Raw genomic sequence first — 19,620 nt, forward strand, 5'->3', positions numbered from 1 at the left:
CCTCTGTGGCGCTGCAGGCCCCGCACCGCTCCCAGAAGCGGCTGGCACCACATTCCTGCAACCCCGGGGGGATGGGAGGCAGAGGGCTCTGCACGCTGCCCTCATCTGCAGGCACTGCCCCCCGCAGCTCCCATTGGCTGGGAATGCAGGCAAGAGCAGCATGTGGAGCCCTCTGCCCCCCACCCCCAGGGGCTGAAGGGACGTGATGCTGGCTACTTCCAGGAGCAGTGTGGAGCCAGGGCAGGCAGGCAGCCTGCCTGAGCCCCACTGCTCGCCACTGCCACCCTGGAGCCACTCCAGGTAAGTGGCGCCGGGCCAGAGCCCACACCCCAAACACCTCCTGCACACTCTGCCCTGAGCCCCCTGCCTGCACCCCACACCCCTCCTGCACCCCAACCCCCTGCCCTGGGCTCCCAATCCCCTGCCCTGAGCCCCATGCCACACCCCTCCTGCACCCCCAACCCCGTCCTGAGCCCCCAACCCGTGCCCTGAGACCCCTCCTGCACTCTGCACCCCTCCTGCCCTGAGCCCCCTCCCACACTCCGCACCCCCTCCTGCACCCTAACCCTCTGCCCTGAGCCCCCTCATACACGCTGCACTCCTCCTCCACCCCAACCCCCTGCCTTGAGCCCTTCCTGCACACCGCACTCCCTCCCGCACTCGAAACCCCTGTCCCAGCCCTACATTCATGGCCTTGCATGCAATTTCCCCACCCAGATGTGGCCCTCGGGCCAAAAAGTTTGCCCACCCCTGCAGTAAGTGTTCACTGTATAACTTGAACTTTGCGAACTCTAGATGCAAAGCATATTTGGGTCTGATCCAATTCCTATGAAGTCAATGAAAAGATTCCCATTGATTTCAGTGGGCCTTGGGTAAGGCCCTAAAAGTGTAACGCATTATTACAGATGTAATCAGTTTCATTTTATTATTTTTCCTATTCAGTGGTGCCTGCCTCCCACTGATTCAAATGACTTTTCCACTGGTTTTAACCCTCCTCCTTGCACTGTTCATTGTGGTAATGAATCTGGCAATTATCTTTAGCTCCAGTGTATTTAACGTTAACTGCTGGCCTGTATCAGATACTTTACAGTAATAAGTTTCGATAGTTTATCTTCTCAACTTACTTGTAGTATGTTAATAAAATGTACCAATACCAAATGCCTTTGTAATTATGGTGAGGTTACACGATCAACACCAAAGAGTTAATTGTAATAGAATGCAGACCTATTTGATGTGCTCTCCACTACTCCGCATATTTGCTTCAGGTAGTGATGGTTCCTTGTGGGTAACAGTTTTTCTATATAATTTTTTTAAAGTATTTTACCAACTTTTCTTATGATAAATGACTGTAACTAGCCTGGTAAAACTAATTACATTTATTTTTCCCTATCTTACAAGCTATTACTTTACCTGTCAATGTATAACTTTGGTGGGGGAAAGAGCGTGAAAGGGATTTGTTCAAATTGACTATTTGCTCATTATACAGTAGCTCAGTATGTTTCAACGTAGATACCTCTGAATTATGTAAAAATAGATAACTGACATTTTAATTATCCTGAAATTCTTATACAAGGTTCTAGGTTAGCGATTGTAAAGAACTGTATTCTCCTACCTTTTTTTGTTTTGTTTTTAATTGGTTTTCTTTTTTAAAAAAATCAAACTCACAGGAGGAATTATACAAAACATACCCAATAAAATGAAAAAACTCACATAGGGTGAAAGGGCTAGTTTTTGGCCTGAGAACTAGAATTATTTTTCCAGGTAAGTAGTCAGACGAGGAAATACAGAGATTTTTAAATAATTTTCAAGTTTCCCTATGTAGCTATTTTCTACACTGAAAACACATTCCAAGTGTGTTCAAACATGTGCCAAAAATAAGCTGAACACTATTAAGGTTTCTTCAATAGAATTGGCTGTAGTTATAGGCATGTGGGGGGGGGGGGGAGAGGAAGGGGAGAGATGGGAGTAGAGAATTTAACATATATAACACAGGAAAGCAAACATTTTACTAGGCTATAGGGAACTTGACTCAACACTCACCTTTATGAAGGATCCAATTTCATTGCAACAGAAGACTGACAGTTCTGTAAGATTTCCTGTGAGATTCTGCATATTACACTGATGCAATAAGGATTCTTTGGAGACCAGGCTCCATGATAAATTATAAATAATAATACTACAACAACTGTCAACTTCAAAGCACTTTTACAAACAATCCTCAAAGGACTCCAGTAAAGTAGGTATTATTCACTGTTTATAAAGGAGGAGACTGAGGCAGAGCTGTTAAGCAGTTTATCACAGAGTGAGTATGTGTCAGAGATAAGATTAGAATTCAGGAGTTCATCACACAGTTACAAAGAATTTAAAAATAAAATATGGCCAAACCACACTTAAATAACAACTCATCTGAGCATCCAAAGAAGCTTTACAAACATTAAAATCAATCCTCACCATTGTTATTAAGTAGGTACAAATTTTTATAGTAGAGCTTTACTAATGTGTACTCCTTTCTGCGAGAACACTGAAAATGACTGAATTTTACCAGCTAGTAAGTGAGCAAACAAAAAAGCACATCACAAAATGTATTCTGGTAATTTGACATGTTTGGTTCTAATTAGCAATGCTTCACATTATAGTAATTTATATAAATACTAAGAAAATCTTAATATTTAGCCTTTACACTGCACTTTATCCAATGTGGAAGCTGTAATCTGAAACCTCACTACAGCTTCCTACTATTAAATCTTTGCTCAGGACACTTTTTATGTGAATTATGGCCATAGGTGCCGACTTCTGCTGGCACTGATGGGTGCTCAACCCCCCTCGGCCCTGCCCTGACTCCACCCCTTCCCTGCCCCCATGCCAACCCCTTCCCCAAAGTCCCCACCCCAACTCCACCCCCTCCCTGCCCCATTCCAACCCCTTCCCCAAATCCCAGCCCCGCCTCTTCCCCACCTACTCCCCTGAACGCATCACATTCCCGCTCCTCCCCCCTCCCTCCCAGAGCTTGTTGTGCCGCGAAACAGCTGTTTTGCGGCAGCAAGCACTGGGAGGAGAAGCAGGGATGTGGCGCACCCAGGGGAGGAGGCGGAGGCGAGATGTGGGGGGGCAGTGATTATGGGGTATAGAAATAATCAGTACACTGGGAATTAAATACCCATCTTACAGCTGCGCCCTATGTGCCAGTGAATAAGCACTTGTGGATGAGGAGTAGGTTTTAATTTACTGAAGGTCAACACAGCAAGTCTCTGCCAGAGCCCAGAGATATCAGGGCTGCTAGACCACTGCTCTAACTACCAGAATTCTCTACAAGCGATTTGACAATATTCCATTCAAGAGAAACAAACAGGATTCTGGAAATACAGTCAAAATGTTTAAGACAAATATTCTGTGGCAGAAAAGTTAAATGAAAGACTTGGGCTGTGCACACTTTTGGGCTTGGCAGGACAGTATCTATGGACCAGTTCTATTTGTGCTATAACTAGCTAATTTCATATGTTCTCAGATTAGGTCATCTTTAGCTCTCCTTCCTCCAATGGGTGTAGTCAGTATCAGTCCTTGTTTACAGTTAATTATTTTCTCTCTCTCACTGGTCTGAATGAATGGCACTTATGATATGATCAAGTATAACTCACTTCATGTGTCATCCCAGACATGGAAATTAACCACTATTCTGTCTAGATTAATGACAACCCTGCAACCAGCTGTTGGGCGATCAAAGCGTACTGTATTGCCACTGTTTAAGAAGACAGTGAAGCACTGTTTTCATAAATACTATAACCAGAAGCAATGAAACTGTAGAGCAGTCTCTGTGAAACACAGTATGCTTTCTAATATGCATTTTACAACCTTCCATGAAAAAAATAAATTGACAAAAAGAATTCATAAAACTATTCTGGCTATAATTCACATACTTGTAATGTGCTTTTGGCATCCCGCATTTGTATAAGTCATTATCAGCCTTAAACATGAATTTCACAACTTTCCATCCATTTCCTCGCTGATCATTCTATTACAACAACCCTCCACCATATTAACTTTGTCAAGGTTATCTGCATCTCCGTGCCTGTGACCAAAGTACATAAGCTTGCATCTGTTGATTTCTGGGTCTACTTCTCTCCAATAATTTGTGCCATAATCCTTATACTATTTTATATTTTAATACAATACTAATACAACAGTTAATCTACTGATGTTAAAGTGCACTGAGATGTATTACCACACAAGTAGCATTAACAAACCTTGCCAAGAATTTTATCATCACCACCACTGGAAGCCAACTGCCCTCCGCCCTACATTTTCACACACAGGTATCGTTTATGGCAGCATAAAAAAGCACTTACTGAAATGTTGATTGTATGTCCCTACTGTCTCTCAGAATAACATCCTTTAAATCACTGCTCCGCAGATTTATTTTGAAAGCAGAACCACCAGTTCAGGATGATGAAACCAACCAATCCCTTCAATTATGTCATGTTTTGTTAAATATGTATGCACAATTAGCTTTCACTTAGAACAGATTGTATAGTTCTTCAGGGTATGGTATTTCCTTTTTCTTACATGTTTTGATAAGCAGTGAAATAGTTAACAGTGATGTAATTTAAAGTATTATCATTGGCACCTGATTTAACACCCACTGAAATGAACGGATTGGTTCACATATCAGAGCTGTTTGAGGTTCTCTCCAAACTCGCTCAGACATTGCTGCACAGGTTACACTGAGGGCATGTTTTCAAGGTTCTCTCTGCAACCATAACATCTAGAAACTTGCATGAGAATGTAATAGAAAATGAGAAAAGGAAAAAAGGAAAAGAAGAGATTCTGTAAAATAACTGACTTGCCTGTCTACCCCACTTTTTGGCTAGTTCTTTACATCCCTTAGGGAAAACCAACACCAGGAAACACTGTTAAGTATAAAAAAGTCACTTGTTTTTCAGGTCATATATTAGTAATTGTAAACCTATTTTCACACACATTTTTACAAATAGCATGTATTTCATATATGCATATACTAAACACGAACAAGAAAACACATTGTGAAATCCAGTTAAGACAGACTGGATATCTTTTTTTTCTTTCCGCCACCCCCTCCCCCCTTTAAAATGAACACTACTCAACCAGTCACCAAAGTCATCCCTAATTCCCTTTGTTTGGTGACAATGTTCTTGTGGAATTAATCTTTATTTCCTACTACTTGCAGTTTCAAATTTAGCATAATTTCCCCTTTTGAAAATGGTATGTGTGTTAACAATTGTTAACATTTTGTTTTTCCCTCTATCATTATGCATCACGGACCTTAAAATCTAATCTCCCCCTGAAATCCAGTCCTACCTGTGAAATCCGGCTAGTGTAGGGGAGAAGCAGGGCTGGGGGCTCTTATCTTGTGCTAGTCTCTAGATCAGAGAGACTACAAACTACGGCCCACAGGCCGGATCTGGCCTGTCAGGGCTTTGGATCCAGCCGCTGGCAACCATGCCACTCCCAGAAGCAGCTGGCACCACGTCCCTGCAGCCCCTGTGGGAGGGAGGGCATAGGGCTCCATGCACTGCCCTCACCTGCGGGTACCTCCCCCAAAACTCCCATTGGCCATGATTCCCCGTTCTTGCCCAAAGGGAGCTGTGGGGGGTGGTGCCTGCAGGCCAGGACAGCGTGTGGAGCCCTCTGCTTCTTTCCCCTCTTCCCCCTGCCCCCCAGGGGCTGCAGGGACGTGGTGCGGAGCCAGGGCAGGCAGCCTGAGCCCTGCTGCGCACCGCTGCCACCCTGGAGCCCATCCTGAACCCCTCCTGCACCCTCCACTCCAACTCCCTGCCCTGAGCCCTCTGCCTCACCCTGCCTGCACCCTAACCCCTTGCTGCACCTCGAACCCCTCCTGCACCCTAGCCCCCGGCCCTGATCCCTCTGCCGCACTCCACACCCCTCCCTGCATCCCTGCCTTGAGCCCCGTCCCGCACCCCAACGCCCTGCCCTGAGCCCCCTCCCACACTCACACCAACCCCCTGTCCCAGCCCTACATTCATGGCCTTGCATCTAATTTCCCCATCCAGATGTGGCCCTTGGGCCAAAAAGTTTGCCCACCCCTGGATTAGATGATCATGATGATCCCTTCTGACCTTAAAGTCTATGAGTCTGAATCTTTTTAGTGGTTCGTTGCAATATTAATTTTGAGCCTCTTTCATTTCTAGTTTCTTTAGATAGAAGACGAGAAGACTTGGAATACAGAGAACGGGAATTGATGGCAGAAGTCAGAGAGCTCAGGCAAAAACTTACTTCACAGGCCCGAGCTACATATCCACTACCTCATTTTCCAGACACAAAGTGGACCGCTTAAGAAAGCACACTTCATACTTTAGCTGTACCTTATTAATCACTGGAATTCTAAATAGTTATGTTGTGATCAAAGAGATTGATTTTTAGAATATTTATTATAAATACTTTTGGAAATAATACTTTTGTATATAAAAATAAAATACTAACTAGAAATGTTATAGTTGCACACTTCTGATTGTTCTATCCATAATGACACTTCATTCTTGATTTTTTTTATTAAATAAACATTTTTTTTATTGCTGTACTACTGAACAGTCAATATTTGAGTACAAGGCATATTCTGATTAGACCAATTCCCTGAAAAATCAAAGCACTGTTAAAATGATTTATTTGTCAGAAGTATTAATGGGAATCTCTTGTGATCATTTTAATGTTTTCCATCTGTCTGTTATCTGGTACAGTCAACCTGTGGAACTCATTGCTGGGAGAAGTTGTGAAGGCCAAAAGTATAACTAGGTTAAAAAAAGAATTAGGTAAATTCATGGAGAATCGGTCCATCAATGGCTATTAGCCAAGAAAGTCTGGGATGCAATCCTATGCTCTGGGTGTCCCTAAACCTCTCACTGACAGAAGCTGGAACTGGTTGACGGCTCACTCAATAAATTGTCCTGTTTTGTTCATTCCCTCTGAAGCATTTGGTACCAGCCACTGTTGGAAGACAGGATACTGAGGTAGATGGACCATTGGTCTAATCCAGTATAGTATTAGGATTCGGACTTCACAGACAAATCTCCACAAGAGTCAAGAGAAGGAATTAAGATCCTTAATTGCAGAGGGTCAGTTAGCAGCTCAGACCTCTTTACAGGCAGTGATTGATATGTTGGATATTGTGAAGAGATCCAGGGCAACAGCGGTGACAATGATAGGCATTGTGGTTGCAATCCTCAGGGATCCCCAAAAACATGAACTACAGACAATCTCCCTTTTGAGGATTGTAATCTCTTCATCAGCAAAAGCAGCAAAGAGTCCTATGGCACCTTATAGACTAACAGATGTACTGGAGCATGAGCTTTCGTGGGTGAATACCCACTCCGTCGGATGCATCATCATCAGCAAGGCAGCTGCTGCATTACATTCTTTAAAGGACTCCTTAGCTGATGTCCCTGGGTGTATGCACACCACAAAGAAACAGGCTAAACAACCCTATTCCAGGCTGACTCTTTCAGCCCTTTTTCTATCTTCCATGCTACAGTTCATTGGAACCTCCTAGGAAGAAACAAACATTGCATAGAAAAAGCCCTGCTGCTGCTGCTGCTTCATCGGAAATGGTGCCGCAGATTCCTCCCTTGAGGTAACCAGTTTCTCAGTTTAGATGAGAGATGCTTAAAACCATACCCAAAGGATTTGTATCCCGTCCCTACCCAAATGGGAAACACTTATTTTATTGCCAGGATGCTTAGGCAATGTCCCCTCAGATTGTTGGAGCCTGGAAATCATCCAGGTTGGCTATTCAGTCGAGTTTCAGGCCCCCCTATTTCCCATTTACTCTCACTTTTTCTTTTCAGGGATCCCGCTTACAAGAGATGATTATAACAGGAGATAGATGTGACATTACCCCAGGGTACAGTCTGGACTGTCGAACAGCTGTGTTCCCTCAATTCTCGAGCCTGGGGTGCCTTTTACACTGCTTTGCTGTGAGAGCAACCACTCCTGATCTGCTCTCACACAGCCTCCAGCATGTAAATTGCTCCCAACTATACTGTATGAGTGCTATGGCCAGCCACTCTCGAATTACACTGCCGAGCAACACCAGCAAATTTCCAGTCCCAGCCTTTCCCCCCACAAACGTGCGTCTTGTAGTGCCCAGCCCTCTCCTGGATAACACAAGCTCATATAAAGTCTTTCATTTTATTAATAAAAAATGATAGGCACAAATCCTGTTATCTCAAATGGACTTTCCCAAACACTTCAATCCAAGCACACTGGTTTAGATAAAACAGTAAAAACACTTTATTAACTACAGAAAGACAAATGTCAAGTAATGAGGAATAAAAGTCAGAATTTGGTTGTGTTTTACATTTTATTTCTTTGTAACCAGTCCCTAACTCAGGGGTAGGCAACCTATGGCACGTGTGCCGAAGGCGGCACGTGAGCTGATTTTCAGTGGCACTCACACTGCCTGGGTCCTGGCCACCAGTCCAGGGGGCTCTGCATTTTAATTTAATTTTAAATGAAGCTTCTTAAACATTTTAAAAACCTTATTTACTTTACATACAACAATAGTTTAGTTATATATTATAGACGTATAGAAAGAGACCTTTCAAAAATGTTAAAATGTATTACTGGCACGTGAAACCTTAAATTAGAGTGAATAAATGAAGACTCGGCACACCAAATCTGAAAGGTTGCTGACCCCTGACCTAACTTAACAAGGTAAGTGAGTTCAAAGCAAAAGTCTCTCTCAGCACATTCTTCAGCAGTATTACTGGCTGAATTCCTTTCTGCCAGGATCCCTCCCTGAGGCCAAAGCTGGTTCTTTGTTCCTCAGGTGGTGTGGTTGCCATGGGTAAAGAGAAAGGGAGGAATAACTAGGGGCATCTGTTTCACATTCTTATACCTTTTTCTCTTCTTTGAGAATCATCTCCAGCTAGGATTCAGGAGACACAAAGTCTGTGGGGATGAGAACCTGGACCTGTTTCTTTGTCAATATGTAAATTTCTCACCCGTGATAGTCCCTTTGATTTTGTTGACACCTGGCTGAGGTGTTGGCTAGCAATCATGCTAAAAATAAACTAGTCACATCAGTACCAGGATTGGGAGGGGCTGGGTGTCCAGAATATGTACCCATCCATGACACTGGGCATGTTCACAGGGCAACTAGCCGCCCTTGCCACCCCGGATGCACTCTGTTTTTTAGCACACAAGTTCAATCAGAGCTAGCATGGGTGACTCCTCGTGCAGGCAATCACACCCCCTGTTCAAAGTATAGGCATACTCTACCTTTGATCCAAGGCACAAGAGTGCAGCTGCCAACAGACGACACACAGTGATGTCCTAAGTGAATAGACCAGGAGAAACACTGTCAACCCCCGTCAGGCAGCAATCTGCTTGTGGTGTTGGTGCATCTGTTACCAGCCTGACAGCTGGGCACCTACCAGACTACAGAACACTAACAAATCACCTGAGCAGGAAGTTTTCAGAAGCTCACAAATGGACTATAAAAGCCTACCATTCAGACAGTTTTTCAAAGGTGGGGTCATCTTCACATGGGCTTATTTGCTACAGAAATAAACCAAAATTGTCCCACCTTATGTTCCAGGGGAGACCCAAGTCCAGGATCTCTCTGACACATTTGTCACTCCTCAACCTCCTGCCCAGGTCCGATGTATGCAAAACCAACCGGGAATTTGGTAGGAAGGGCCAAACAACTATTTTTTTCAGCATTAAGTGCGTTTATTAACGCTGGGATCAGCTTTTTATTCTGTGTTGGTGGGCCTAGCATAGTGGGATCCTGGTTCATGTGGTGCTATGGCAATACAAATAATAACAATACATACAGCATTATAGGTGTTCATAGCACTTTGCGGACAAAACCCCTCACAAGACACCAGGTGAAATCCTGATCCCAGTGACATTGAAGGCAAACCTAACCCTTATTTAAATGAAGCCAGGATTTCAACCATTGTCTCTGCCCCAAATGGCCTATCAATGTAAGGGTTTTTACTCTCCTGTCCCCAGGCTTGGTCTCCCCTGCTCCCTGCCTTGCTCATCTGTTCCCTTGATTCTTACAGCTACCGTCTAGCTCAGGGCAGGCAAACTATAGCCTGAGGGCCGCATCCAGCCTTCCAGACATTTTAATCGGGCCTTCAAGCTCTTGCTGTGGCAGGGGGGTCCGGGGCTTGCCCCACTCTGTGTGGCTCCTGGAAGCAGTGGCATGTTCTCCCTCCAGCTCCTATGCTTATGGGTAGCCAGAGGGCTCCTCACACTGCCCCTGCCCCAAGTGCCACCCCTGCAGCGCCCTTTGGCTGGGAACTGTGGCCAATGGGAGCTGCAGGGGTGGCACCTGTGGACAGGGCAGCGCGCAGAGTGCCTGGCTACACCTCTGCTTAGGAGCCTGATGGGAAACATGCCTCTGCTTCTGGGAGCTGCTCAAGGTAACCGCTGTCCAGAGCCTACACCCGACTCTCCCACCCTCTGAACCCCCTCGGTCCCAGTCCAGAGCTCCCTCCTGCATCCCCAGAGCCCTAACCCCCCATCACCACCACCCGCCCACATTCCAACCCGCTGCCCTGGCCCGGAACCCTCTCCTGCACCCTGAGCTCCTCATTTCTGGCCCCATCCCAGAGCCTGCAGCCAGAACCCTCACCCCATCCCACACCCTAACCCCCAATTTCATGAGCATTCATGGCTCACCATACAATTTCCATACCCAGATGTGGCCCTCAGGCCAGAAAGTTTTCCCACCCCTGATCTAGCTGCTGCTCCCCTCAGCCCAGTCAATATACTGCTGCTAAAAATCCTCCGCCTCCCCTGCCTCTCTGCTCATTGATGTCGCTCACTTCACCACAGGCACGGCTCCCCTGTGCACGCACGCACACACACAGCATAAAGGGCAGACTTCTTGGCAAGGCCCTACCCAGCTCCACTGAACCCCAAACCCCCTGCTCACTACCTGCTGTACCTGCCTGTCGCCTTCCCTGTCTCTTCCCTGTTCCCCCGCCCCATCTGCATAGACCAGTCGCCAGCTTTCCATATGTCTTGTGCCCCCCACACCCCACCCCTCCTCAGAGCTCAGGCCTCCTGGCAGTGCCCTCTGTGAGATTACTGGACACAGACCCTGGCATCAGGGCTGACCTTAGCATGCCCACCGTCACCCTGGGCACGCCAACTAAACATCGGGGCTAGGAGGCCAAACACCCTAGGGCCAGCCCAGCCTGGTGTGCTTTGGGCTTGGGTGATTGCGGCAGGGTCTGGCCTGGTTTGTAAGCTCCTGGGGACAGAGACTGGCAATGCCCCCTGCAGCTTCCCCCCCGCTGGTACAAGGGCCCATGCTTTGCTGCTGAGGGCGGCTGAGCTGTCACCCGCTGAGCCAGCACAGCACCACAGCCTGCCACAAACGGGCACCCCGCAGGCCTGCTAGTGACAGCCAAGCTCTGCCACTTTTCACCTACATCGACAGGGCCCCACAGCCAGCCGACAAGCCCCCAGTGTGTGTGGGGGCCTTGCCAGCCTATGGCATGGGGGAGCTGGGACAGCTAGAACCAGAGGGGAGGCGTGACCTGCATGGTGGGGCTCAGTGCAGCGTGTTGGGTGACTGACCTGAAGCAAATACTCACCAGCAACCGCACACCATACAACATAAACACTAACCCAGGAACCTATCCTTGCAATAAAGCCCGATGCCAGCTCTGTCCACACATCCATTCAAGTGACACCATCAGGACCTAATCACATCAGACACACCATCAGCTCGCAGCACCTGCACATCTACCAACGTGATATATGCCATCATGTGCCAGCAATGCCCTCTGCCATGTACATGGGGCAAACCGACAGTCTCTACGCAAAAGAATAAATGGACACAAATCTGACATCAGGAATCATAACATTAAAAAACCAGTGGGAGAACACTTCAACCTTCCTAACCACTCAGTGACAGACTTGAAGGTGGCAATTTTGCAACAAAAACTCAAAAAACAGACTCAAAGAGAGACTGCTGAACTTGAATTAATATGCAAACTAGATACCATTAACTGTGGTCTAAATAAAGACTGGGAATGGTTGGGTCATTACACCAATTGATTCTCTATTTCCTATGTTAAGTTCTCTCACACCTATGGGCCATCTTCTTAATTATCACAAAAAAGTTTTTTCCTCCTGCTAACGATAGCTCATCTCAATTGATTAGACTCTGCCTGTTGGTATGCATACTTCCACCTTTTCATGTTCTCTGTATGTATAAATATCTCCTGTCTGTGTGTTCCATTCTATGCATCCGAAGAAGTGAGCTTTAGCTCACGAAAGCTCATGCTACAATAAATTTGTTAGTCTTTAAGGTGCCACAAGTACTCCTGTTTTTTTTGAGATCTGCAGGGTGTTGCTGCAGCAGGGTGCTCCACCCACCCCCCTAGTCACTGCCTCCCCATCACCCCTCTCAGCCTGGGCCCCTGCCACCTGCAGGCTTTTAGAAGCAGGATTTTGTAGGCCAACGTGGGCGGGGGGAGAGGAGGGGAGGGAGCGGTTGGCAAGGCTGTGGGGAGGGATTGAGCTAAGTGCCTCGGCCTTGTAGCCCCCTCCTCGCAATCCCCCGCAGCCCCTGGCCTCCCAGGGCTTTTGAAACCCAGCGACCGAGCACAAACCAGCGCTGTGAGGAGAAAAAAAAGAGCCGCTGCCCCGTGTGAGGATCGAACTCACGACCTTCAGATTATGAGACTGACGCGCTACCTACTGCGCTAACGAGGCGGCTGAAAGTAAAGTCTCCGCACCGCCCCTCGAGCCCGGCCGATTCGCCTTGCAGCGCTGCCACGCCGCTCCCGCAGCCCCTCTCTGCCTGCCTGCAAGGGGCCCGGCCCGGCTCCCCGTCCGGCGCCGCGGGGACAGCGGCGGAAACGGAGCCTCCCCGGGCAGGCGGCTGCTCCCCAGCAACGACTCATCCCCGCCCCCTGCTGCTCCGCTTCCCCGCCCCAGTGCCCGGCCCGCGGCTTCTGCAGGGCGCGGGGACCCGCCGCAGCAAAGCGCCCGTCCCGGGAGCCGGGCTCAGCCCCACGTGCCCCTGGGGCTCGGCCGCTGGCGGGGCGCTGCTGGGACACGTGGCTCCGGAGGGGGGGACCCCCCTTTGGCCGGGCTGGGGGGGCGGGGCAGTTTGCCCGACCCCTAGTGCTAGGGGAACAGGAGCGGCGGGGGGTGTGCCGCCAGGTGCAGCTACAAGCGTTAGTGAATAGCCGGGAGGAGGCTCAAGGGGCAGGGGTGGGGGCCCAGCTACAACCCCCCCCCGTCAATGCCCCCACGCAGCTGCAGCGTTACCCGCAGCTCCCAAGGGAGGAGGGGACGGTGCCTCCAGTGACTGTTCAGAAATGTGGCGAACGCTAAGAAACGGGGTCCTGCTCGCTGAGACAACCCCGAGGTGCGTGCACAGCAGCGCCCCCCCCCCCCGCGAGACGCGGCCTTGCAACGGGGGGTCTCGTATGGGGCAGCCCCGCTGTCCCGAACAGCTGCTTGGGCACGTTCCGTGTCAGTCCTGCCCACGCCTCATTGCGCTACAGGGAACAGCACAGCACACAGAGGCTGGCTGTGCACGAAGTGCTGAACGTCCTGGGGCTTGCTGACTCCGCTGTATCTGACACCACCCGTGCAACACAAACTGTTAGGAGCAGTAGCAAAACCCCTGTGCATTTGGAACTGATGCATTCAGCTGGCACAGAAAGGAACAATGGCTTAACCCTCCTGAAACTGGTTATTTGTGCTGCTTTAATGAGCTTTTCCCATTTTCTCTAACATAATGAGCAACGGGAAGACGATTAGATTTTTTTTAAGCCACGAGAAGCGACTTTAATGACTGTATATGTTCAGTTTTTAACTAGATTGATTCACGTTGAGAGGGCGCTGTTTTACATGACTAATTAATTATGCCAAATAATTTTCCAGGCACCTACTTGCACTTAGCAGGTCACTGAATAATTACTTTCTGGCACTTCTGATGCAGCTGCTCGCCTATGCTGAGGGCAAACTCGTGTTTATTAAAGGCAAATAATCAACTGTTTCTTAGAGACCAGCACATAGTAAACTAGTGTAATAGAGCAGGCAGGAAAGACTCCAAATCCACTTCTCCTTCGGAACTTTAAGGGTAGCATCTTCCACCCATTTATTTATTAAATAAAAATATGAAATCATTAATATTATGATGTATTAAGAGTGTCATTTATCAATAACAAGCATATTTTCTGTTTTATTATTAATTTACATTAATTCATAAAGCAGCCACCACTGTAGGATCTGGGCTACATTTACACTGAAAATATTATGACCTATAATGTTTAGATGACACAGTGGTGAAAACATTTGTGCTCAGCTGCATTCGTGGTGAATTACTGGTCTCATTTTCTCTAGCCTAGCCCAGCCCCCAGAGCCCTCAACACCTTTTTTGCAAGCTCCTTATGTCTAGAAGTTAGGTCTTATCTTGTAAGTTGCTCCACATGATCTCAGAAGGACACTCATGTGAAGTAACTTGCAGAATCAGGGACCAAAATAGTAAGTGATGCATAGATGCGGGAACTAGAGGTGTGGGAGGTGCTGCAGCACCCCCAGTTTTTATGTGGGGCTCTGCTCCCAGTCCCACACAGCAAGTTCGCAGGTGTAGTGGCAGAAAAAGTATCTGTGCAATTTTGCTACCAGTAGCAGATTCCCCCATGCAAATATGGCCTTTTTGGCTACCTATCAGAACGTGCTGTCATCTAGTCCAGCACTAGCTGGTTTACCTTGAGACAATTTGCAATTGATGTTTTTGATTATTGTAGGGTAAGAATGAGAAAGACACTTTTGCATTCAGTGACAGTGTGCTGTGCTGACTCACCTTTGCATTTTTATATCTCATTTTGTCTGTGACTAAGTCTAAAATGAAGTGAGATCTGGGGTACTGAGGGTAGCAAATTGTGGCAAAGTAGTTCCCATTCATCAGACTTCACTACCCCTGGACTGGTGACAGTTGCATGGGTGCCTTTTGCATCCTCTGGGCCAGGGGTAGTGAATTCGGAGGGATGGGTGCTTGAGAAGTATTTTTCTAATTTTAAAAACGTTTTTATTTATATACCAGATTATTATTATAAACAGTTTGATTTTTGTTCCAAGATGTTTTTAATAACAAGCATTTACACATAATGTAATTAAAGAAAAAGAACTGAACTATGCACATTTTTTGCATTTGTATTCTTTCTTCTCATCAGTCATGTTTTCTTGATTGGTTCCTTCTGGAATACAGGGCATATGTGCCCACCTCTTGCAAGAGACGCACTAGACCTTTGATAAGTAACAATTGAGAAAATGAAATCACAGAAGTTATGATGTTACACAATTTCCATTCACTCATGCTATTCCTTCCACATGTAAGATTACCTAAAATATGCATGATGAAAATGTTTACTGTTGTGGAAATTTTACAAGAATCCTGATCCTTAGGCGGATTATGGCATGTGTTTCTGATACAATTTTATGTTTCTTACCATCATGTAATCCTTACTTTCCTTTTCACAGTTGACAAGTATGTGCAGTAGTCCTCCACGCTTTCTGAAAAATCAATAAATGTTGTGATACTTAAAGATATTGATGCAGAGACACCATTACAGAACCAAACCTGTGAGATATCTTAATACCCCACTTTAGGGGTATTAAGATAACAGTTATGTGACATAATTCCACTCTTCCTGTTATCTTCACATGGGCCTAATGAGTCCATAGTACATGGGAGAAAGTTATTACCTGACTCCTTCATTAGAACAATAGCTATTTGTCTTCTAAATGAAGTATTAGCCTCTGATGTTGTTTCTACTGAACTGATGTCTTTCTGCTGCAAGTACATTTCTGCAAACTAACAACACTTCTATTTACAAAAAACATCATAATTACCAGAAGTGAAAGGTTGCTGGTCCAGCATACCGGTAAGAACCAGCCACCAGTACCGGCCCGTACATGGTTGACATTACAGTGCTGCCATGGCAGTGCTTTATGCTTTAACGTTGCTGCCCCCTTTTGCTCCCCCCCGCATCAGCAGCCCTGCCATAGGGTCTGGCAGTGCTGCTGGATGCCACCAGCAGGGCCGCCGACAGTGGGGGAGCAAAAGGGGCAGCTGCCCTGGGTGCTGGTGATCTAAAAGAGCCTGGAGCTCCTGGCCACTGCAGGAGCAGCTGTCAGGAAGGACTGGCTAGGGGAATCCGGCTGCCCAACCCCACCCCTTCTGCCTGAGACCCCACCCCTTCTTGGGGCCCAGAGCCCACCCCACACACCTTGGCAAAGACACCGGCACACTGCACACCGGTAATCCTTCACCTCTGATATTTACACATCAATAACAAATTATAACGGCAATTTGGTATTCAATACCTTTAAGATGAATGGCCCGCAGTTGTGTCCATCTCTTTGTCTGGTACACTGAACAATTTTACTCTTCCAATCAGATGAGGATTTGCTAGTTAATTGTTTGATGAAGTATCTGAAATTTGTAGAGAATACAGTAGCGGACGGTATAAATGAGCTTTTCTTCCTCCCCCTCCTTTTTTTTTTAATTACAGTTTCTGTACATGTTTAGCAATCCTTTCTATCTCTATTTAATTAAATGATTGCAATGACTTATTGCTCATATATATATATATATATATACACACACATACACAGATACACACATACACACACACTTACTTTCATATTATTGTCTCTTACACAATGTATTGCTTGATTTGCTGTGCCCCATGTTGCTAACACCACCTTCTCACTCATGCAACATGCTACTGTTTTGGGTCCACAGTCTATGAAGTAGTTAGCCAGACTCAAATCACACAAGTTCACTCAAAGTCCATTAGTAAGCATATTCAGGACGTAGGCAGAGTCAGAATGGGCTGACCTGACATCTGGTGGTGACCTGTGAAAAAGGACTTCAGGGGCTGATCTCGTTTGCATGGGCACACCCACCCTGCCTAGCATGATGGACTGCTTGCCCAAATGGTCACTTTGGCTGCAGTAGGATCCCCTGTCTCTTTGTTATTGGGGCAGGAGTAATAAAGGTTGTTATCCTGGTTATGTGAATCCAGGACAGTAGAACTGTACTTGGCATTTTATGATGGAGGGACTCGCCCTCAACTAAGTAGCACTCACTAGGTAAGGGATATGGGTTCCAAAACCCAGTGAATTGAGGGGATATTAGTGCAGATATATGTACCTAGCAGCATGGGTGCTGGTTGATGGTCTTTAAACACTATGCTTACCTCTCTGCTGTGCAATAAAAGCTAATTTTGACTCTATTAGGCCTGGTCTACACTGGGGTGGGGGGGTCCGAACTAAGGTACGTGACTTCAGCTATGTGAATAGCGTAGCTGAAGTCGAAGTACCTTAGTTCAGGCTACTCACCAGTCCAGATGCTGCGGGAATGAAGTCCGCCGTTCCAAGGTCGACTCCACCACCGCCGTTCGCGGTGGTGGAGTTCCAGAGTCAACCGGAGCGCGTGGGGAGTTTGAACTATCGCGTCTTGATTAGACGCGATAGTTCGAACTCCGAGAAGTCAAACTCTCCGCGTCAACCCGCGCGGTAAGTATAGACCTACCCTTAGAAGTCTTATTGCATTCTACATAGCTGAAGTCATTGATACCTGGGTCTAAGCATTAGACCTACTGTGGGCTAGTGGTGGTCTAGCACTGAGGGTCCCTGGCTATCAGCTAAAATCACTGAGTGCTGAAGTTACTGAGAGCTGTGTTAAAGGGGGGGGGGCTGAAGACAAGTTGTTGAGTAGCTAGTAGAGAGGCATGGTTAGTGGAGCAGAGCAGCTAGTGGTGAAGACTGCAGCAGAACCCCATGGAGAGGTATGGCAATCGGCCCCAGGGGAGCATTAAGATTGTGCCCCCCCAAATACCTCCCCCACTTCCACCCAGGCTGGGAGGTAAACTCTGCAGATGAACTTCTGAACACGGGGGGCTGCACTGACCAAGGACAGAAACTGTGGGTGAGGTGACTGTTGGGTTGCTGGACTTAAGACCCTGAGGGGAAAAGGACACTGCCAAACTTACTTGGGGGTGGGTCTTTTGCTCATGGTTTGTGTTATGAATCCTGTTTGTGGTGTTTCCCCAACATAATGCCGCATTGTTTCCCTCGTTTATTAAAAGGCTTTTGCTACACTCAGACTCTGTGCTCGCGAGAGGGGAAGTATTGCCTCCTAGAGGCGCCTGGGGGATGGTATGTAATTGTCTCAGGTCACTGGGTGGGGGCTCGAGCTGGTTTTGTGTTGTGTTATTGAAACTGAACCCCTAGATACTGAACCCGGCCCTTGTTGCTGCCAACTCTGATGGGCAGAAGGGTTACAAGTTCAAGTACAGGCTGTTTCAATTTTTCTTTGTAGCTAACAGGAAGACATTAGTCTCTCTATTGTTACTTTTACAGTGTACATGAACTCTTACTGTGAAAATATTTTCAGGAAATGTAAGTATCTAAAAAATCTCCTCCAATTCCTCAGGCATGTTCTTTCATATCTCATCTCATCACACAAGGGGTCAATTATTAACAATTCTTTTGTTTTCATCAATGCTATCTGTAAGTGTAAATATATGTACAAATTATATTGGTAATGTGATGATTTCAACAATTTTATAATGATTTCCCAAAAAAAATTCCATTAACATTTGTAATGTCTCACTAACACACAAGAGAAAAGCATATTGTGAATTAATTGATCAAATCATTACCGACTGTATTCTTCCAAGTTACATTAACAACAGAATTTCACAGTAGCATTTTATTTTTCTTGGAATGACAACATAGGAAATGATATCACTGCTACCCAGCTGTGTTACAAATCTCTTACATAATACCACATTTAGTGCCCATAATCCCAAAGTACAATAGAAAACATCTTACCGCAAGAACCCAATGACCTGGTGCGTAGTAAGAAAGCAATAATATATCATATTGAAGAATTCCACTCTGTATTCATTGAAAAAAAATTAGAAATGCAAGTAGAGTTTCCTGTGAAGCAAACCATGAAAATGTAGATTATACTGTATTTCCCAATTTCATTACATGGATTACTATCACAGTACTCATTCCACATCAAACATAGCATTGTAGTTGCTGTTTCACACTGTTTGACTGAATGAAAATGTGCTTTGCTCATGCTATGTATGAAAGCTTGGTAGCATTTACCTTCACTTTCATTTGTGTTGCTCTGCCTGAGAGAATGACAGTGGAAACTACTGATGAGATGGCTTGTACCTGTTGACAGTCAACCAGGTTATTAATGCATTAATCATTCTGGCACATAAAGAACATAATGAAGTTAATATAGACAGACATGCAAGGGATCCTTAGTGTTACAAATAAGATATGTAAGAGAGTCATGTAAAAACAAAAAGATTTGTAATCAATGTGCTCTGTCTTACTTAATGTAAAAACTGACTAAGCCGTTCACATACTTATGTTTAATTCATGGACCCACTGAACTGTATAACAAAACTAATGTGGCCCTCAACACGTCAAGGATTGTATGTCAGATATGTACCTCCAAATACATTTCAGTACATGTTTGGCAGCAGTAAATACACTGAAATGTTGCAATTTCAGGTTTATATTGATATTTCAAGGGTATTTGGACTTAAATATGTT

The 19,620-nt window shown here is 46.0% G+C and overlaps 1 protein-coding gene and 1 non-coding gene across 2 annotated transcripts in view; one reads left to right on the forward strand and one right to left on the reverse strand.

Annotated features, from left to right (window-relative positions):
* TBC1D31 (TBC1 domain family member 31) overlaps positions 1-6,485 on the forward strand; it is a 43,133-nt gene extending 36,648 nt beyond the window's left edge. The window contains exon 22 of the mRNA XM_039524343.1: positions 6,183-6,485. Coding sequence (XP_039380277.1) covers positions 6,183-6,328 — 146 coding nt within the window. The 3' untranslated portion in view covers positions 6,329-6,485. The remainder of the gene's footprint in view (positions 1-6,182) is intronic.
* A 6,171-nt stretch (positions 6,486-12,656) lies between these two features.
* Positions 12,657-12,729, reverse strand: TRNAM-CAU. The gene has a single exon. It is a non-coding gene; the product is annotated as a tRNA-Met (tRNA).
* Positions 12,730-19,620: the final 6,891 nt, after the last annotated feature.

The sequence above is a fragment of the Mauremys reevesii genome, linkage group 2 (genome assembly GCF_016161935.1).
Source record: "Mauremys reevesii isolate NIE-2019 linkage group 2, ASM1616193v1, whole genome shotgun sequence".
NCBI lineage: Eukaryota > Metazoa > Chordata > Testudines > Geoemydidae > Mauremys > Mauremys reevesii.